This window comes from Oryctolagus cuniculus, chromosome 8, assembly GCF_051225735.1.
Source record: "Oryctolagus cuniculus isolate XC-2025 breed Fujian yellow rabbit chromosome 8, ASM5122573v1, whole genome shotgun sequence".
NCBI lineage: Eukaryota > Metazoa > Chordata > Mammalia > Lagomorpha > Leporidae > Oryctolagus > Oryctolagus cuniculus.
The window spans coordinates 127,459,274-127,481,667 of NC_142874.1; the positions used below are offsets into that span (position 1 = coordinate 127,459,274).

Genomic DNA, 22,394 nt, shown 5'->3' on the forward strand with positions numbered 1-22,394 from the left:
ATACCATTATTGTTTATGGAAGTTTAAGCTGTGTTTGTCATTACACTCTTGCTTTCTACCAGAACATATGCACTTCTACTTTTTAGCACTTTATGCTATAATTTTGGTAAGACAGTATTTATTTTTTAAACTATTAAGACTAAGTATACACTGTAGAATACTAGAGGCTAAATTTTCTTCATGTAGTTATTTTTTGTTTATAATTATTTTTATAGCTGTTTTTTTCTTGATTTAATTTTCTTGGTTTTTCCATTTTTTGACCTTCTGAGCACCTGTGACTGATTCATTATGAGTATCTGTGACAAAAGTATAATTGTCTTCTTTTTTTGTTTTTAAAGATCTTTTATTTATTTGAGAGGTAGAGTTACAGAGTGAGAGGGAGAGACAGAGAGAAAGGTCTTCCTTCTGTTGGTTCACTCCCCAAATGGCTGCAACGGCCAGAGCTGTGTGGATCTGAAGCCATCCTCTATTGCTTTCCCAGGCCATAGCAGAGAGCTGGATTGGAAGAGGAACAGGCGGTACTAGAACCGGTGCTCACATGGGATGCTGGCGCCGCAGGCAGAGGATTAACCTACTGTGTCATGGTGCCGGCTCCATAAATGTCTTCTAAGTATAAGCAGATACTTCAAGTAATTAATCATTTTCAGTTTTTTTTTCTGGAGATACCTTTCTTAGATTATTTTTTTTCTTCATCTGTCTACTTTAAGGCTTGTCACAGAGATAATACTATGTGATCTACAAAATCTTTTTGCTTTTGTGAATTGCACGTTATACTTCTTGAATCATAAGTATTCCTTTTTCTTGGTCTCTTCTTTAGATTCCTGAGAATTAAAACCTTACAAGTATGAAAATACCTTGATTTTACCCTCTTGATGGATAATTTGGGTGGGTACAGAATTCTAAGTTAGAAATTATTTTCTCAAAAAGTTTTGAAAAATAACTTATTTGAGAGGTGGAAAGATAATTAGAGATACTCAGAAATCTTCCATTGTCTGGTTCATTCTCCAAGTGCCCATGTTGGACAGGGCCAGTCCAAAGCCTGGAACCAGAAGTCTGGAATCCAATCTAGGTATTCCGTATGGGTGACAGGGACCCAACTAGTTGAGCTATTAGCTGCTGCTTTCCAGGGTGTACATTAGTAGGAGTAGAGCTGGGACTTGAACCCGGGCACCATGATGTGGGATGCAGGTATCCCATCTGGTGTCTTGACTGAGAGGCCAAACACTATGCCTCATAGACTTTTTAAGACATTGCCTTACTTTGTTTTACTTTCTCTGTCATTGAAAATGCTGTGTTGATGCCTTGATTTTTTATTTATGAGTGACTATTTTTTCCTCTTTGCAAGCTTTTAGTATCTTGACTTTTGTCTTGAGTGATCTGTGATTTCAATATATTCATTTCTCTTAGGTTCCTCTCTTTTTATTAAGATTTGTTCTTCCAGTTTCTATTCCTATCAGTACCATTTTTGTTTACTTCACATTTTACCTTTTGTCAAGTGTCTATTAATATTTAGCTACATTTTCCTATTTAGGGGTGGAAGTTCTATTTCCATGGTAAAATTTGTAGTTTGATGAATTTCCTGCGATGTAATAAATCTGGGCCATTTAATTGTGAATGTCTAGGTGTTAGTATCTGTAGATTTTTTTCGTCTCCCGGCCTGGGAAGTTTTTCTGACAAAGACATCTGTCTTGACTGGGGTGGAGAGAAGTGGGTCTTGATTCTCACTGTAAGTGTTCTCAGCCTGGTAGGGCAACAGGGAAGGTGCAGTATGGGTGCTCCCACTTAATATCTGTTCTCACTGCATTACCTTTACTCTCACTTGGTGCTGAATTCACATTATCTCTGATGCTGAAACTCAAGATAGTAAACATGTAATTTGAGGTTATGGGCTCTTTGATTTCACCACTTTCTACCTATGCTTGTAATAACCCTTCTGTTGGCAGGCCCGCAGGCACCCCTTCTTTTAGAGACAACTTGTATCTTCAATTACTGGTCTTTATGAGTTTCTCCATAAACATAGTCTGTGCTTCTGGGCTTTCTTCATTGTCTGCATGTTTCCGGTCTTGAGCTGATTAGTTACTACTAATCTGCTTTTGGAATTTGTTGACATCCGTCTACTTCCTTTCTTTCTCTTCTTCAGGGTTTATAAATTATTAAGACCCCTTAATGAGGTTTCAAGAGGAAGCACAGATTAAGTGAAAGCCTGCTTTTGTTTTGTTTTGTGGAATTGAGTACCAAAGTGTGTCTACTGAACAACAGGGAAGTGGCTCCATTATTCATTCTCCTATTGGTAGTTTTTTAGGTTTCTATACATTTATCGTCATAGTGATGCAGTGAACATGTTTGTTCATGCTTTTCTTTGTACATTTTATAAACTGAATCCCTAGAATATGCATATTTGAGATGAAATGATTAAATATTAAATTTATGGCTTGAAACATGACAAATTTACAGATATAATGCACATAAAGTTAAAAAATATTACCTTACACTTGTGAACACTCGTGTACCTGTCACTCAGTGGAGAAATACAAATACCTCTGAAGATTGGTGTGTGCCCTTTTCTGAACCTGTTTTTCTTCTTCTGTCTGCACATTCTAAAAGCCACGTCAGCAGATGTGTCAACCAAGGTCTGGTCCTGTAAGCTGGCTCTTTAAATGAGCAGGTCTGCTATATTACCCTTCTATATAGAGAATCTCTAAAGATCAGATTGACCTGTCCTTGCATCTATTTTGAGCTTCACATCAGTGGTTTTATTATGTAATTCTGCAACGCGCTAGTGTTTGGTTAATGTAGTTGTTTATTCATGCTACTGTGGTTTAGTTTGACTGTTATATGTGTTATATGACTCTATCATAATTTATTCAGTCTCCTGTCAGAAGTTACTTGAATATACAACTCTACCAGCTGGTTTATTCTTTTTAAACACTTCTTTTTTTTCTATTTTAAAAGCAAGTGTGTTTCATCAGAATTGGTAATTTAGTGAAAGTAGATCTAATGTTGTATTTCTTCTATGCTCAGATTCAAAAATCATGTCCAAAATCAGTTCCAGTTTCTTCAAAGAAGAAAGAAGACTTTTTGCCATGCTTTGAGGAACCAAGTAAAACTTCCAACAGATCAGGTTGGTGGCATCCCCGTGGGTGTGACTTGCCTAAATATATTTCAGAAGTTAGAAATTCCAAAGGTGGGGGGTGGTTTTGTAAGTGTGTAACACTACCTCCTGCAACACTGGCGTTCAATTTGGGCACCACTTTGTGTCCTGGCTGTTCTACTTCTGATCTAGCTCCCTGGTAATAAGCCTGGGAAAAGCAGTGAAAGGTGGCCCAAATGCCTGAGCCCCTGTTACCCACATGGGAGACTGGGAAGAAGCTTCGGCCTGGCCCAGCCCTGGCCATTCCAGCTATCTGAGCAGTGAACCAGTGGACTGGAAGATCTGTCTCTGTCTCTGTCTCTAACTCTGACTTTTCAAATAAATAAATATTAAAAAAAAAAAAAAGAAATGCCAAAGGTGGGGCAGGCATTTGGCACAGCAACTAAAACACTGCTTGGGATACCTGCCTCCCATGTGGAAGTTTCTGGGTTTGAGTCCAGGCTCTGTGTCCAATTCCAGCTTCCTGCTGATGTGCACACTGGGAGGCAGCAGGTGATGGTTCAAGTACTTGGATCCTGCTACCTACATGGGAGACCTATGTGGAGTTTTGGGTTCTTGGCTCTGACCTGTAGGCATTTGGGAGTGAACCAGCAATGGAACATCTCTCTCTGTCTTCTCTGTCTCTGTTTTTCTCCCTTTCACACAAACGAATAAAGAAAATCATTAAAAAGAAATGCCAAATGCAATGCAACATCGGAGTCAATATAGGAAAAATTGAGTAATAGGTAAAATTCCTTTGATTTTCAAGTCTGTGATCAGTGCATTTTTCTTTTGCTATGTTTCCTTTAGTAAGTGATACGTGCTGCTGCTTTTTAAAGTTTGCTTCCATTTTTCAAGTTAAAAAGATTACCACTCCATATGTGATAACAGATTGAAATATTTAAAAGAAAAATAATTATTACTTCCATCAATCTGCTGAGTTAACCTTCAAATCCTTCCATACCTGTGTTGGTGTTCATAAGTGAAAAAAATAAGCATGTATGTGGGTGAATCTGTGTCTGTGTGTGGCTGTTAACATTTTCTTTCACATTAGCAATGTAAGAGAGTACCTTTTATTTTATAAACTAGCATTATATATTTTTATTGGTTCAATTAATGTTTTTTTAAGAAACTCAAATATACTTTTTTAAAAAAAAATTTATTTATTTAAAAAACAGAGTTACGGAGAGGCAGAGAGAGGGAGAGGGAGAGGGAGAGGGAGGTCTTCCATCTGCTGGTTCACTCTCCAGATGGCTGCAGTAGCCAGAGTTGCGCTGATCCAAAGCCAGGAGCCAGGAGCTTCTTCCCAGTCTCGGGTGCAGGGGCCCAAGGACTTGGACCATCCTCCACTACTTTCCCAGGCCATAGCAGAGAACTAGATCAGAAGTAGAGCAGCTGGGACTCAAACCAGCACTCATATGGGATGCTGGCACTGCAGGCGGCGTCTTTACCCACTATGCCACAGCGCCAGCCCTGCATTCATTCATCTTTTAAGGAGTACTTGGTTGTTTCTACCTTTTTGTTGTGAATAATGCTGCTCTAAATATTGGTGTAGAAGTGTGTCTTTGAGTCCCATTTTTTAGTTCAATACTTGAAACATGAATTGCTGGATCATATGGTAAGTCTATTTTGAGTTTTAAGTTCCACCATAATATATTTTTTTAATTTATTTTAATTAATTTATTTGAAAGGTATAGTTATAGAGAGAGAGGGATAGACGGAGAGAGAGAAATCTTCCATCTGCTGGTTCACTACCCTAATGGCCGCAATGGCCGGAGCTAGGCTGATCTGAAGGCAGGAGCCAGGAGCTTCTTCTGGGTCTCCCACGTGAGTGCAGGGCCCCAAGCACTTAGGCCATCTTCTGTTGCTTTTCCAGGCACATTAGAAGGGAGCTGGATTGAAAGTGGAGCAGCTGGGACTTGAACTAGTGCCCGTATGGGATGCCGGCACCACAGGCAGTGGCCCCATCCACACTATTTTTATAGTATCATTTTATGGTCTATCCATCATGCACAGTTGTTATTATTATTTTTTTTTACAATAGCTATCCTAATGAGTGTGAAGTGCTAACTCATTATGGAATTGATTTGTTCAATATCATATTCCTGTTTCTCTGTTTTCTTGTTTTTATATACTCCTGTTTCTTTGAGAGCTTCTTTTTCATTTCTTACAAGAGAACTTATAATTAATTCTTAAAGCATTTTATGATGTCTGTCTTAAAGTGTTACTAAATAATTCCAACATCTGATTGATTTTTGTTGGTTTGTGTCTATTGATCTTACTTTCTTGTTTGAAATGCGTATTTTGGCATGAGGAGTCATTTTGGTTGTATACTGAATATTTTGATTATTGTGTTAGGAGATTCTTGATCATTTTTCAGTCACTTTTGTTATAACACATAATTTCCCTATTTTGGCTAACATAGGTTCTGCCCTGCCTCTGTGACACATGTTTTTTTCGTAGCAGTGGTATTTTGGTCTGCTTGTTTTCTGATGCCACTAGGATTCTAGCTCAGTTCCTGTCAGAGCGGTCTCGGGTGGGTACAGGTGTTTTTCTGAGCCTCCTGATATGCTTGCTTACCCATGGGAAATTCTGGTCAGAAGCTGGTGGGCCTAGGATTCCTTCTATCACTACGTGGAGGACAGGGAATGCTGGATTCTCTTAAGCTATTCTTGCTTCAGATTATAGACTGTCCACTGGTGCTCTGGCTGTGGAGTGGGAACTGGGATGGCCTGGGATACCAGTACTACCTGTAGGAATTATCTCCTTTAGCCTGTGATCCCTTGGCTATAGCACCTGCCATCTCTTCTTGGTGGAGCGGGGACTGGGTTGCTCTGTGGCTTTGCTCATCTACTATTGCTGTCCCAAGGTACTGTCCAGGGTTCTGTTGCTCTGTCACTACAGTGCCCTGTAGCCCATGTTGTAGAGTTGGGGATAAGGTTCTACAGTTTTGAACTTTGTTGGGTTTCCCTTGTTCACCTTTTGCCTATTGGTGGATCCAAACTGTAGGCCTCTCCAGTGCCCACAATGGGAGTATATAGGAGAGACTCACATTGTTGTTCTTTAAGTCTTGAGATTTCTAATTTGTTCACTTTCTTCCTTCCAGTTTGCAGAATTCTTCTGTGGTTACTGATGGATAATTTTCAAGAAATTTTGTTGTATTTAGAGAGAAAAGCTAGGAAATACTATCACATTCTAAAACCTTTTGGGTTTACATCCAAGCCCTTTTGGATGTATTTTAAAATACTTAGTCATGCTTTTTAAAAAGGGAATTAGTAGGGCCGGTGCCACGGCTCACTAGGCTAATTCTCCGCCTGCGGTGCTGGCACCCTGGGTTCTAGTCCCGGTCGGGGAGCTGGATCCTGTCCTGGTTGCTCCTCTTCCAGTCCAGCTCTCTGCTGTGGCCCGGGAAGGCAGTGGAAGATGGCCCAAGTGCTTGGGCCCTGTACCTGCATGGGAGACCAGGAGGAAGCACCTGGCTCCTGGCTTCAGAACGGCGCAGCGCGCCAACTGTAGTGGGCATTTAGGGGGGTGAACCAACGGAAAGGAAGGCCTTTCTCTCTGTCTCTCTCTCTCTCTCTCACTGTCTAAATCTGCCTGTCAATAAATAAATAAATAAATAACAATTAAAATAAAAAAGGAATTAGTAGAAATATTACCGAACCATTCTTTTTCTTTGATTTTTGAAGGTTGAGGGTTAAAGAATATATATAAAAAATATATATTCTGTTTGTATAAATATTTGGATGTGTATATGTGCATATATATTACATATACATATATATATGTGTTGTTACACATATTTGTGCCTGTTTTATCTTTATGTGTGACAAATATATGCTCATCTAGCCATCTTAGCTTAACAACTCTTAAAAGCATCTCTTGATTTCTTTAGGTTACTTCATTATTTTAGCTGTAGATAGATTTAGTCACATCTCAAGACTGTAAACTTGCAGATTTTCCATGTTTGAGGATTTATTTTAAAACTTAAAATAGTATGGACCGGCCGGCGCCGTGGCTCACTAGGCTAATCCTCCACCTAGCGGCGCTGGCACACCGGGTTCTAGTTCCGGTCGCAGCACCGGATTCTGTTCTGGTTACCCCGCTTCCAGTCCAGCTCTCTGCTGTGGCCAGGGAGTGCAGTGGAGGATGGCCCAAGTGCTTGGGCCCTGCACCCCATGGGAGACCAGGAGAAGCACCTGGCTCCTGCCATCAGATCAGTGCGGTGCGCCGGCCGCAGCGCACCAGCCGTGGCGGCCATTGGAGGGTGAACCAACGGCAAAGGAAGACCTTTCTCTCTGTCTCTCTCTCTCACTGTCCACTCTGCCTGTCAAAAAAAAAAAAAATAGTATGGACCAAAAATATGTTTCAGTTCATAAATTCCATAAAATAACACTTCTAAACTGTTTATATACTTTAATCATAGAGCCCTGATTCTAAACCCAGTGACCTATTAGTCTTCTGTGAAGTATTTCTAGTTAAATTAATCCTGAAATTTGAGAAGTGCATTTGACTCTAATGCTGTTTTTTAATTACAAGAATTTTCATATAATTTTCTTCTAGTTCAGGCTTATGAAGTTCATCAGAAAAGTCTGGCAACTGATGTTGGTTCTCGAAATACACCGGACTCGAAAAAAATATCCAGTAGAAAACTAGATGATTATGAGAGTGAATCTGATGAAGAATTTTACTTATCTGTTGGCTCGCCTTCTGTTGTTTTGAGTGCAAAAACATCTACATCACAAAATGCTATTCCATCTGTTGCCCAAAAGAGGGAGACATATATTTTTGAAAATTCAGAAAATATGCTGTCTTCAAGTACAGAGATTTCTTTGAAAACCAAAAAAAGGTAATTTTTAAATTGAACAATATCACTTGTGGGGCCAGCACTGTGGCATAGCAGGTAAAGCCACAGTCTGTGACTGGCATCTCAATGGGCACTGATTCAAGTCCCAGCTGTTCCACTGTTGATCTGGCTCCCTATTAATGTGCCTGGGAAAGCAGTGGAGGATGGCCAAGTCCTTGGCCCCCTCTACCCACTTGGGAAATCTGGAAGAAGCTCCTTGCTCCTGATTTCGGCCTGGCATGGCTCTGGCTGTTGCGGTTATTTGAGGAGTGAATGCAAATGGAAGATCTCTCTGTCATCTCTTTCTCTCTCTCTCCCCCTCTGTCTCTGTAACTCTGCCTTTCAAATGAAATAAACAAATCTTTAAAATATGTTTTCTTTCTGATAGTAAGTTATCTGCAACTTCCTATAAGAAACACTTGTATATTCTCTCTTTTTTTAATATTTTTATTTGAAAGGCAGAGTAACAGAGAGAGGCAGATACAGGGAAAAAGAGAACCTCCATTTGTTGGTTCACTCCCCAAATGGCTGTGATGGTCAGGATTGGGCCAGACCGAAGCCAGGAGCTAGGAACTCTACTGAGTCTCCCACATGGGTGACAGGGACCAAAGTACTTGGGCCATCTGCTGCTGCTTTTTTCAGGCACATTAGCAGGGAGCTGAATTGGAAGTGAAGCAACCAGGACTCAAACGGGTGCTCTGATATGGGATCCAACATCACAGGCAGAGGCTGTGCAATGCTGGCCCACTTGTTTATTCTCTTATTTGTAATTGCAAGGGTAGGTATATGTCGCTCCCCCTCTTCGCGGAGGAACGACACAGGACCCTGCGCTGTTCTTTTGTCTGCTCGGCCCTCCCCGGGTTTGCTGCTGGTCCCTCCCGGGTTGGCTGCCGACCCTTCCACCTCCGTGGAAGGGCGGTTCCCCCTGCCACTTTCCCCACTTCCGCGGGGGAGCGGCACACCGCCGGCCGGCTCTCTCGGGGGCTGCTTAGATGTTCCTGGTGCATGTTGTCTCTCTCTTCTTTTATAGTCCTCTTCCACCAATCCCAACTCTGCTACCCACACGCCGAGTACGCTGCTCTCCTCCAATCAGGAGCAGGATCAGCTCCTGCAGGTTACTGGTCGAACTGGAGGCAGCTGTGTAAAAGTTGTTTACTCCTCTCCCAGCGCCATATTGTGGGAGAGCAGATGCATAGAATAAGTCTTAATTCCAGTAACTTAGTCTAGTCCGAGTTGCTCCCCACAGGTATATGTCAGATCTCTTGTATTATTGAGGATGAGTTAGACTAAACCCAATTCCATTTCTTTGGCGTTTGAAACAAAGTAGCTTGTTCAATTTCTTTTGTTATTGGAAATCTCTACAATGAGTACAGCCCAGAGTCCTGTGTATTCCTGCAGCTAATGGGTTAAGTATATCCTAAGACTTAGCTGTACGAGCTGCCACAGTGTTCACAGAGCATTCTGAGAACCAGTGCTGTAAGCTACCCATTTGCTTGGTGTATAATTTAACCGCTTTTTTCTTTCCTTTGTTTCTGTTGATACATAATTAATTTTCCTGAGCAATTTACCTACTGTATTCTGTGTAAGAATTTACAAATTGGTATTTATAAATTTTAAGTCAAAGCTCAGTGTCGAGGGTCACTATTAAGGTAGTTAAGGGATGTTGATTACTCTGCAAACTGTAGGGGAGTCTATAGCCTGTCTTTTAACCTTTTAGGTTAAACTTTGAAGATAAAGATATTTTGAAGAACATAGAAATAGAGAATGAAGTATCTGAAGTTGAGGATAAAATATCAGAAAGACAAGAAAGGAAACAATCAGAAACGTCTCAGAAAAGAATACAAAGTTTGGAACTTGAAATTCAACCACAAGCTACAAAGAGGTTTTCAACCTTGTTTTTAGAAACTGTAACAAGAAAAAGTGAATCAAGGTGAGTTATTGAGAAACTGCTTTGAGATATTTTTTCTTTTCTATTCTCTGGGCCATATCCAAGGATTCTTAATTTCATTTAACTTAATTATAAGTTTCTTCATTGACACAAATTTTAATTGAAATTTTGCCTCATCTTTAAAGAATAGTTTCTTATTAGTAAAACAACCCCCAAACCACCTTTTAACAGATAGTAAGTTAGATAGAAAAGAAAATGAGTTTATTCAGGTCTTGTTGTTACTGTTAATCAGTGCTGTCGTGTGATTTTAAAGAATTAAGGCAGTAATTAGAAACACAGTTATGTCAGGATACCTGTATTTTGCTTTTGTAGATTTTAAATCTGTTTTTTTTTTCTATTTACTTATGATTGTACCACTAAAAAGATAGTCTTAAATAATTTTTAAAATTTATTTATTTATTTATTTGAAAGTCAGAGTTACAGAGAGAGGGAGAGACAGAAAACTTCCATCCACAGATTCACTCCCATATGGCTGCCATGGTCAGGGCTGAGACAGGCAGGTGCCAGGAACTTCATTTGGGTCTTCTGTGTGGGTGGCAGGGGCCCAAACACTTGGGCCATCTTCTGTTGCTTTTCCCAGGCCATTGGCAGGGAGCTAGGTCAGAAGTGGAGCAGCCTGGACACTAACTGGTACCCACATGACATGCTGGTGTTGGCTGGCGGTAGCTTTACCCACTATGCCACAGTGCTGACCCCAGTTCTAAAATTTGGTATGTTCTTGTCCACTGAAAAAATCTCCATTGGCCGTGCAACATCTGTGCAGTGATTCTCCACCCTGGTTGCATGTTAGACTTCCATAGAATTTAGTGGTAACAAGAATTGAAAGTCAGTGATCTATAGAATAAGCTTGAGGTTTACTGACTGATATTTAGAGCCTTCAGTCTCCCTAGATACCAGCTCATACACATTTACAATTATCTTTGCTTTGACACGCCTTTTTCCCTTTTCATTTGCCAGTCACCATTTTCTTAATTTAAGATACATTCTAGGTTTCTGTGTTTTTTCAAGTTCCACTTTGATGTTGTTTAAATAATTTTTTTGCCTCATATAATTTGTTATTTTATGTATCTTTCATAGTTGACTAAGAAGTAAACTCTTGCCCAGTAGTTTAGTTTTCTTTGTGTTTGTCAGTGTATTAGTGAACAGAATTAGGAAATTTTATAGAAACATATTGAATGAATTAATAACTTTCCTCTTTTGTTAAATCTCTTTTTCATAGTTGCTTTTTCAATTACATATATGTGGAAAGTATAGCTCATGGAAAATGTAATTGAAAGTATTTATTTTGATGCAAAAATTTTGAAATCCATGTATAGTTTTTTCATAATACATATTCCCATGAACTTTTTTTTTAAAAAGATTTATTTGTTTATTTGAAAAACAGAGTTACAGAGAGGCAGATGCAGAGAGAGAGAGGTCTTATCCACTAGGGCATTCCCCAAATGACTGCAATGGCCTGAACTGGGCCAATCTGAAGCTAGGAACCTGGAGGTTCTTCTGGGTCTCCAACGTGGATGCAGGGGCCCCTAGACTTGATCTATCTTCTGCTGCTTTCCCAGGCCGTAGCAGAGAGCTAGATTGGAAGTAGAGCAGCTGGGACTTGAACCCGCGCCTCATATAGCATGCCGGCACTGCAAGTGGCAGCTTTACCTCTATGCCACAACACCGGCCCTCCCATGAACTTTTTGAAAGCCCTTGCAGTTTTTCTTGATAAGCTGGTGACTCAACTTAATTTTATTTAATTGTTGTAGCCAAGTGTAGCTATTCACTCTAGCTGGTGCTTTCTGGCATTTTGCTTATGTTCTTCCTTCTGATTGTCTCTCACATTAAGTCATGACCAATTCCTATTGGTCCTTCAAGATCCAGCTTAAATGCTACAAAGTCCTTGAACTGGCACCCCTATGGGATGTCAGCACTACAGGTGGCGGCTTTACCTGCTACACCACAGCATGGGCCCTTTCCCTGAGTGTTTGGTTCTGCCTGTCTCACTCATACAGGGTTTGCTCATGTCTGCTGTCATAAAAAGCAGGGAAATGCAAAATGAGTTCATCGGATTACCATCCTTTGACTAATTTCTTCCTTCTCCAAAAAACGTTCCCAATTAATTGAAAGGTGCTGTGCAGTCCCAATGCACTCATTTTAATTTATTTTCCACTTCACTAAATGTATATATGTATGTGTGTGTATATATATGTATATATATGCTTTTATGCTTGTTTAGGAATGGGAATTAATGTTAGATTATGAACTATAAGGTTATAGTTAAGGGATTGGCGCTGTGGTGTAGTGGGTGAAGCCACCGCCTGCAGTGCCCACATCCCATGAGGGCGCTGGCTTAGGTCCCGGCTGCTCCACTTCCAATCCAGTTTTCTGCTATGGCCTGAGAAAGTGGTAGAAGATGGCCCAAGTCCTTGGGTACCGGCACCCACATGGGAAGACCTGGAGCAAGCTCCTGGCTTTGGATTGGCGCAGCTCTGGCCATTGCGGCCAACTGGGGAGTGAACCAGTGGATGGAAGACCTCTTTCTCTCTGCCTCTCTTTCTCTGTGTAACTTTTTCAAATAAATAAATAAGTCCTTTTTAAAAAAAGTTATAGTTAAGATTGTCCAATTGTCTAATAATATTATCCTCCTTGCAACACTGGGCTTTCTGTCTCTTAGTAAAAATAAATTTTGGATTAGTGTGAAAAGAGATAATAGAGTGGGAAAAATTATTTCATCTCATTATATAACAGATTCTGTAACATTGCCTGCTTTGTAATAAGAGTTGTCTTGTATTTTTCCCTGTTTCTGTGGGTGTTAGGTTTCTTTTGTATCTATAATACTTTTCTAGACATATCCATTTTTATACCACTATTATAATATTAAAATATAAGTGAAAACAGGTGTGAAATATTCAAATTTGGAATTAATTTTTATGTATTGCAGTTTAGTAATAGTTGCAGTTTTTACTTCTTTCAACATCTATGTCTATGATAATATGTATGAGGTCCTGTAAATATACATTAAAAATTAGAAAGAAGCCATCCCTATCTCATTTATTTATTTATGTATTAAGATTTATTTATTTGCAAAGCAGAGTTACGGAGAGGCAGAGGTAGAGAGAGAGAGAGAAGTCTTCAACCTGCTGTTTCACTCCCCAAATGGCTGCAGTGGCCGGAAGTAGGCTGTTCTGAAGTCAGGAGCCAGGAGCGTCTTGTGGGTCTTTCACTGTGGGCGCAGGGGCCCGAGGACTTGTGCCATCTTCTGCTTTCCCAGGCCATAGCAGAGAGCTTGATTGGAAGTGGAGAAGCTGGGACTTGAACTGGAGGCCATACAGGATGCTGGCACTGCAGGTGGTGGCTTTATCTGTTAAGCCACAGTGCTGGCACCTTTCTCTTATAATTTAGAAGTATTTTCTTAAAATATTAGACTTGAAAATTTTCTGGAAATAATTTTTCACCTTTATTTTTGGATGTGAAGAAATTCAGGCCGCAAAGATGTCTATGTATAAAAGCATAATTTAATACGATATATATAGTAGTAGCATTCATTTTTGGATCAGGAGTCAGTGTATCTGGGTTATAATTATACATATCTGAGTTTCAGTGTTTTAGTATATACATTGGGTGGGAGAGAGTATCAAATTAGTTGACATCTAAATTTCTTTCCAATTAAAAGTTTCTGTGATTTCTGTTAGTATCATAAATGAGGGGATCAGATTTTACACAGCTGAAAAAGTAGGAGATATTTATAATATTTAGGGAATTGGGGAGACATGTGAACTGTTCTTTAATAAAAGACATGTGAATTTTATTTCCTGTATACACTATTTTATTTTCTTCGCAAAACAAAACTAAAATTTTTTTAATTTGACCTGTTGAAACAACATCCTGTTTTAGTCCCATTGTTAGGCATACAGCAACTGCTTCACCTCATTTGTCGCCTCCAAATGATCCGAAATTGTTAGAAGATGAATTTATAATTGATGAGTCAAATAGAAGTTTTGCCAGTCATTCTTGGATATCCATACCAAGAAAGGTTGGGCCTCTGAAACAACGCTCAGTACCCCCCACTGAGAGCACTGCAGTCCCTCAAGTTAAGAAGTCAAAAGAAAGACATCACAGTATATCACCTACGACTTCAACACATGACAACCATTTGGATGGATCTCACCCAGTAGAGAAATCTCTGCCCTGTGATGACAAAAAACAAAGTATGAGTTGTGCTTTGACGGATGAAGTGGACAATAATTCTAGATCTACAAAATGTGAAACACATTCCAAGAATAAAGGAAAATCATCTGGAAATAAAAAGACTGTAAAACAAAAAAAGAAAAAAAAATATAAGGCCAATGTAGTTGAAGAACAGCTTCATATGGGACAATCTAAAGAGGAAAACATAAATGCACATAAAAAACATATTGCACCCAAGTTACAAAGAAGTTCAAGCAGAAACATGAAAGACTGTGAAGAGATGAGAAATGATCACATTTCCAAAATGGTACCATCTGTTGGTAAGTGTTTGCATTAAATACAACTGTGAACAATTTTCCACTGTTTGTTTTTAAATATCCCTTTAGCCTTTGCAAGTAGTCCAAGTAAACCTAAATCTACAAAGAGCCTCAGAGGCCTAATAGGCTCTTTTCTAGACTATCTTTAAATGCAATTCATTTCCAGTTTTTGTTTAGTTCCTAAAGTAGCAGCTAATAGACAGAAAGTGAAGGGAAAGGCTAGTGAGCAGTTAGTTATCAGAACACAAATAATAAAGAATCATACATTTTTTAGGGTTGTTAGAATATAAACTGAGGGAAAGTGCTGTATTAGGCACTGAAGCCCAAACGTTACTAAGACACAGTTTGCACTGTTAATCAGATCATTCTGGTGAGGTCTGTAGACAAACAGATAAATACACATGCCTGTATAGAATGAAAATGGAGGCATAGAAAACTTATCTAACCAGTATCTCAGTAGGTCGTTGTATCTTTTATAATTCATATTGTAGTGGGATTCCTATACAGAGATGAGACATCAAGGCCTTTTAACAGGAAGTAGTCTTTTATTATTTATGCCAGCATAAGGCCCAGGTAGAATTTCTTAACTGAGAGCCTGAGCCCCAAACAAAGAGGGGTATTTTCTTATATATGGTTTTAATCTCTTTGTCTCCCTTACACAGCTACATGCATCCATTTGATTGATATTCTAGTGTTACATGGTGGCCACAGGAATCATGTGTACATAGTTACTGATGGTGTTTTTTTTCTACACACGTAATGAGCCATTCGCTGTCTGGCAAGGGTTAATACCATTGCCGTGTGCTAGTAAGCAGAACTTGAAATGGTTACATATAAGCAGATAGTAACTACAGTTGAAGCATTCATAAGCAAACAGATAATGACCACATTCCATTTCTGGGGTAAGTTGTTTTTTTCTGTCTAACTTTGGGGAAACCTCTACCACAACTTTAATCATGTTAGCTAGAAACAAGTTTATTTAAAAGACAAAGGCCTCTACCTCAGTATTTTGGATATAATTTAGCATCCAAATTAGGACACTTGAGAATGAGAATGTCAGGATAATAAGCATAAACTAAGCTTGTCCCAAGCTATCTTGGTATGTGACTACTTTTATATCACCATTGTGTAGTATTTCAAATTTGTAATGAAGATACAGTCATAAAAGAGGTCAAAATCTGTTATGTATCTTACTTTTTAGATAGTAGAAAGGTAAAATTCTTTTTAAAATAACTAATACAATAGAAAACACTTATCAAATGTATTAGGCATCTTATGTGTGCAGTAATATAATACAAGATAATCTCGGGGCCAGTGCCGTGGCTCGCTTGGTTAATCCTCCGCCTGCGGCGCCGGCATCCCATATGGGCGCCAGGTTTTAGTCCCGGTTGCTCCTCTTCCAGTCCAGCTCTTTGCTGTGGCCTGGTAGGGCGGTGGAGGATGGTCCAAGTGCTTGGGCCCCTGCACCCTCATGGGAGACCAGGAAGAAGCACCTGGCTTCTTGCTTCGGATCGGTGTAGTGCCGGCCATGGCGGCCATTTGGGGAGTGAACCAATGGAAGGAAGACCTTTCTCTCTGTCTATTTCTCTCTCACTGTCTAACTCTGCCTGTCCAAAAAAAAAAAAAAGATAAAAAAAGATAATCTCAATTCTAGAAGATAACACTCAAAGTGGATTTTTAAAATACTTTTTATTTTATTAGATTATTTGTTTTTATTGACAAAATAATTGTAGATATTTATGAGGTACAGTGTAATATTTTGATACATACATAGATTTTAATGATCAAATTAGAATGATTAGCAGCCATTGCTTCATATATTCAAAATTTCTTTGTAGTGTGGACATTCAAAAGTCTTTCTTTAGCTATATAGAAAAATAAAATATGTTATTGTTAACTGTTGTTACCCTACTGTGCAACAGAACACCAGAAGTGTTATTTTTACAATAAGGCAAGAAAAATTACTTTTTAATTCAATAAAAGTAAACCTTTCTGAGGCTCAAGTTATATATATTCTTTTGAGAAAATTAACTGTGAAGAAGAACCCAAGAATGTTACGTCTTTTGAGAGCATCAAAGTGGATTTTCAAAAATTGGTTTAGTATCTGTCCTGCCCTACAGCCTGTGTTCTTCCAGTTCTACTAAGAAGTTTTGAATTCGGTGAAAATGTTTTTGTTGCTCAAATGGAACATCCACTAACCATAAAACTCTCCTGTATATGTATGTACCTGGAGGTTGTAGATGACCACACTGGATTGCTAATATAAAGGGGAGAAAGGCTATTAAAGCAAAATATTTAAGCTTCTTTTTATAAAAACATATTCCACTTTAAGCTATCATTGAATTACATATTTTAGCTCTTTTGGTATGATGTATAACATAGACTTCACCTGTTGCCTGAAATAGTGGTGACTGATTTTAGTCTTGTCTATATGTGCCTTTGTGTATTTGAAAATACTCTGCTTAACATAGAAGAAAAAAAGCCACTTTTTCTATTTTAAGGACTTATTATGTAAATGTCTACTGTATCCCATATTCTTTTTATTAGATTCCTTTTTTTTTTTGCTTATTCAGTTTCTCTTTAGCAGTAGTCCTTTTTAAGAAAACACAATAAAGAGTCTGACTAAACTGAAAATGGTAGTTAGAAGAAAGTTAATCCCTTAAGCAGAATATGAGTTCACAAAATTTGAAGGTATATACAATTTTGATTTAACCACAGGTTCTTAGGAAAAGACATTGTTTGGAGGATGTGTTTAAAGGATACTCTCCATGATTTTAAGTATTAAACATTGAGTTTCTGCTATGTTGTATACACTAATTTTCAAATATACTTTTTTAATCTATGCTGTAATTAATTACCATACCAGATGTAGTAGTTTTCTGTTGTAACAAATTCCTACCGCCTAGTGGCTTAAAACAGCACACATTGTCTTACAGTTTTGTGGGTCAGAAGTCTTACTGGTGGCTATGGGGCACAATCTGTTTCCTTGCATTTTCCTGCCTCTTCAAGCCACTTCATGGTTCTCCAGCTTCAAAGTCAGCAATACACAGCCAACTTACATTCCAGATCTCTCCAGCTTCTTCCATTGTCCCTTGATTCTTTGACCACAACTTTTAAGGATATTTATAATTAGAGTGAGCCAACTTCAATAACCCAGTATAATCTCCTCATTTCAGGATTTATAACTTTATATCTCCTCCTCCAAAAATTAGATTGAAAAAATAATGATTTCAAAACAAAAAGGTATTAATTATATATTTTAATTTGTTATATTGGCAAATAGTAGATGAAACCACATTTTTTTTTCCTTTCCAAAAGATGTTGTTCAGGAGTATATGAAAATTATCAAACAATGAAAAGTTTACATTTAATTTACAGAAGGTTAGAGCTCTTATTTATACAACACGACTTTTTAAACAATGACATGTAAAGAAGCCCACAGGATGAATTCAAGAAGTCCCTGTAATTGAGAATTTCAAGGTTTTGTTGGTTTTAAATCTGTTGTGGTTTTCTAAAAATTCTGGTTTTTATGGCTTGCTTTATTTTAGGAAGCAAACAAAAGAAATCCACCAAAAAGCAAGATAAACAAGAATCTATAAAGAAACACTCTCCTAGTGAGTCAAAGAACAATCTTGTACCTGAGAAAGTGACTGTCCTGCGAAGTCGAAGAATTTCCAGGCGTCCATCTGATTGGTGGGTGGTAAAATCGCAGGAGAGTAAGTATTTTTTTTGAATGACATTCTTTGAGATCACCCAAAAAAAATCACTCTGTAAGGGGCTATGTGTTTGACTTATATTATCCAGAGAAATTTCATGAGGACGAAGCTAAATTATATAATCAGTAGAAATATTAAATCAGTTATAATGAAATTCCTTGAAATGCTAAAATATACAATACTCTAGGTATAGGGATACAGCTGTGGACAAACAAAGCCCACAACTAAAAGTCTGTGCTCTGATGGAGCTCACATTTTAATAGAGAAAATGTCGATGAATAATTCATGCAGCTGATAAGGAAAAATAAAGCCGATAAAGGATAGAGATGGGAAGTGGATGGTCGGGATGGGAATGGATAGGAGGATGTTGTGGGATACTATCTTTATAATAGCATGAATAGCTGCTACTACCTTTTGTAGCTCAAATGTGAAGAAAGTGAAGGAGCCATACAAATAACTTGGAGTGAAACGAGGAATAAATTCAGGGAACAGTGTGTATCAAGGTCTTGATGGAGCCAGCTTAGTGTTTCTAAGCTTGTTAAGAAGGCCATTGGCTGGAGCAGAGTGAGCCAGGGAAGAGGAAGTCTGGCAGGCAAGCCGGGGTGCAGTTTAGATGAAGTGTGCTGAGAAGCTGCGCAAAAATTAAAGGTCACTTTTACTGCTGTGGAAAGAGAAAACCAGGGCTGCGCAAAATGCAAGTATGTTTTAGTTTTAGAAGATTGGTGGAAGGAAGAGATGAGAATGATTAGGTTCAGGATGTATTATAATGAAAAACCAAAGGAAGTACTGATGGATCAGAGAGGCAGGAGTCCAGCATCGGTCACAGGTTTTTGCTTGAGCACTTAGAAGAACAGAGCTGCTGTTTACTGAGGTGAGGAAAGTTGTAAGAAAAGCATAGCTGGGGGAGATATCAAGATTTCAGATTTTATATGTTAATTTTGAAATGTTAAATATCAAACTTGGTATATTGAGTAGATAGCCCAATAAATAAGTCTAAAGGGGAAAGATCTGAGACAGTTGAAGGAGTGATTATTACAGAAAAGATGATAGAGCTAATGGGTTGATAGCTTTGAGGGGATCAAAGGGTAGCAGTAGTTAGTGAGATAATGGAAATAAATTTTTGGAAGTAGTGCAGTAATTGCTCTGAGCTGCAGCTTTAGGGGTAAGAGGCTATGTTGGGAAGCAAGAAAAGATGCTAGCAGTTTGAATATTCATATCATCAAGTATGTTTTCAAGTTAGTGATTGAGAAACCAGTATTAAAATTTTGAGTGAGATTTTAAAATGAGTGAGTAATTCAAGCTGGAGAGGTTTAAAAAACTACCTATACCTGGCACTGCTCACAGACATTCTGATATAATTGCTGTGGAGTAGAATCCTGTCTTGTTCTAAATGGGTTGCTATAACAAAATACCGTAGGCTAGGGCAGAAATTTTTTTAACCACAATTTTCCAAGCAGGAAAGTTAAAGATCAAAACACTAATAGATTTATTTTTTCGTAGAGATTTATATATTTACTTGAAAGGCAGAGTTAGAGGAGGAGAGAAAGAGTGAGATCTTCTATCTGCTGGTTCACTCCCCAAATGGCTGCAGTAGCCAGGACTAAGCTAGGCCAAAGCCAGGAGTTTGATCTGGAGTCCAAGCACTTGGGCCATCCTCTGCTGCTTTCTCAGGCACATTAGCAGGGAGTTGGATTGGAAGTGGAATGGCAGGGACTCAAACTGGTGTCCATATGGGATGCCAGCATTGCAGGCAGTGGCTTAACCCACTATGCCACAACCCTATCTCTAACACCCTCCTCCCACTTTTTTTTTTTTTTTTAAAGAAAATAACAGATTTGATGTCAGGTGAAGGCTGTCTCCTTCATGGATGACACCTTCTATGGGGAATGAGCAAACAGACCCCTCGTGCTTCTTTTTAAAGGACACAGGTCACATTCCTGAAGGCATGACTAACATGCCTGAAAGGCCTCACCTCTTACTGCCATCACCTTGGGGATTAGGTTTTAGCATGTGAGTTCTGGAGGGGCACACAAACATTGAGACCACAAAGGCCCAGACGTTGATGTTTATTTTCAATCTCTCCAGGTAATTCTGTTGTGTATATAAGGTTAAGAATCAGTGATGTACTTGAGGGGTTTGGAGAGTTTAGGGAAAGTTGAAAGAGTCAGATTAGGGGATGTCCTATGAAGAAGATCTGAGGAATATCCTGTCAGGCATGGATTTCTGTGACAACTGAGGAGTAAACCACGTGGAAGCCATAATGGGACTAGATGTGTGTGGATGCAGAGAAAACTTTGGGTCTTAAAGAAAAAGCATTCTACTGACAATACCTGTATCAATGTGGGTCTTGCTTAAATCCTGCAAGTTTTTTGACACCTTCTCTGTAGAAATCAGTGGCTCTGGTCAGGGGAGTGAGAATCCTGCTATTTTAATATTTTGGCTATTAGGGCTTCAACATTTTATAATATAAGGTTCTTGCCATCAAAGGATTTATAATTTTGTTGATTGTAGTTTAGTTTATTATATACCGATAGGAAAATAATTTGTTTTGGGATTCCCAAGACCATCCCCAGGTCTCATGATTTGCCCGGAGGGTTTGGCATGTGGTTGTACTTATAGCTTTGATTTGTTACAGGGAAAGGATACAAAGCAAAGTCAGTAGAGAAAATACATTTACTGGGTCTGGAAGAAATCAGCACATGCTTCCAAGGGTCCTTTCCCAGTAGATTCGCATAGAATGTGCTTAATTCCTCTATCAATGAGTTGTTACCAATGTGTGTTGTCTATCAGGGAAGATTATCAAAGATTGAGTACCCAAGATTTTTGCTGGGCCTGGTTTAGAGGTGGTCTTTGAATGGTAAGTACTAAAATTTCAGGCTGCCTGAAGGAAAGTATTCAATATGAATCATATTTCTTGCAGGTTTAGTTAGGCACAATAAACTATACTTATTAGGAAGTGATAGGGAATTCAAATTCCTAGATACCACCCAAGGGCTTCTTTTATAAGCAGTCCTTTTTTTAAAAAAGCTCTCTAGACGAAGTTAGGACCATCATTTCTTTTTTCTTTTATTTAAAGATTTGCTTATTTATTTGAAAGTCAGAGTTAAACAGAGAGAGAAGAAGAGGCAGAGAGAGAGAGGGAGAGAGATTTTCCATCTGCTGGTTCACTCCCCAGTTGGCCACATCAGCTGGAGCTGTGCCGATCCGAAGCTAGGGGCCAGGAGCCTCCTCAGGGTCTCCCACGTGAGTGCAGCGGCCCAAAGACTTGAGCGATCTTGTACTGCTTTCCCAGGCCATAACAGAGAGCTGGATCGGAAGTGGAGCAGCTGGAACTGGTGCCCATATGGGATGCCAGCACTTCAGGCGGCAGCTTTACCTGCTACACCACAGCACGGGCCCTTTCCCTGAGTGTTTGGTTCTGCCTGTCTCACTCATACAGGGTTTGCTCAAGTCTGCTGTCATAAAAAGCAGGGAAATGCAAAATGAGTTCATCGGATTACCATCCTTCGACTAATTTCTTCCTTCTCCAAAAAACGTTCCCAATTAATTGAAAGGTGCTGTGCAGTCCCAATGCACTCAATTTAATTTATTCTCCACTCACTGAATGTATATGTATGTGGAAACCAGGAGCTTCTTCCAGGTCTCCCACATGGGTACAGGGTCCCAAGGACTTGGGACATCTTATACTGCTTTCCTAGACACATTAGCAGGGAGCTGGATTATAAATGGAGCAGCTGGGACTTGAACCTCTGCCCATATGGGTGCTGGCACTGTAGATGGTGGCTTTACCCACTATGCCACAGCACTGGCCTCAAGTAGTCCTTTCTAAAAATAGTATTCTCAGACCTGCTAGGCTATTGTATAATGTATAACATTCATTATTTTGGAAAAAATTTTTTTAAAGGAGGTGATCCTGGTAGGTAATAAATAACGTTTACATATGAAAATACTGCTGACTGAGGGCAATTTAGATCAACAAATGGGAGTCTAGTACAAATATGGCTCTACTTCTTTGAGGCCTTCTTGTGAGTTACCAAATCATAACAGTTATTGAGTCATTGGGATTCTTGATTGATAGCATCAAGTAAGCCCTTTTTGGAATTTGAAATAATATCTAGGTTCAAATTGTGACTCTTTCAACTTTGTGTGTGTTATTTTGTTCGTTTGTTAACTCTCTACATATGATTAATACTTCTGCCTCACTTAGTTTTTATACAAATTAAATGCAGTTGACCCAATAGGTGGCATATAGTTAATACTGAAA

The 22,394-nt window shown here is 39.0% G+C and overlaps 1 protein-coding gene across 6 annotated transcripts in view; it reads left to right on the forward strand.

Annotated features, from left to right (window-relative positions):
- The window catches only part of CENPC (centromere protein C), a 98,463-nt gene that overhangs the window by 41,101 nt on the left and 34,968 nt on the right, over nt 1-22,394 (forward strand). For 4 of the 6 annotated variants that reach the window (XR_016212143.1, XM_089302705.1, XM_008267802.5 and 1 more), the window contains exons 5-9: nt 3,022-3,121; nt 7,694-7,979; nt 9,694-9,906; nt 13,804-14,417; nt 17,963-18,130. Coding sequence is in view for 5 of the 6 variants with exons in the window: in XM_089302705.1 (XP_089158831.1) it covers nt 3,022-3,121; nt 7,694-7,979; nt 9,694-9,906; nt 13,804-14,417; nt 17,963-18,130 (1,381 nt within the window). In the remaining variant the exon portion in view is untranslated. Of the gene's footprint in view, nt 1-866; nt 886-3,021; nt 3,122-7,693; nt 7,980-9,693; nt 9,907-13,803; nt 14,418-17,962; nt 18,131-22,394 lie in introns of those variants that run through there. The other 2 variants (XM_089302707.1, XM_089302708.1) reach the window with 2 other exon arrangements.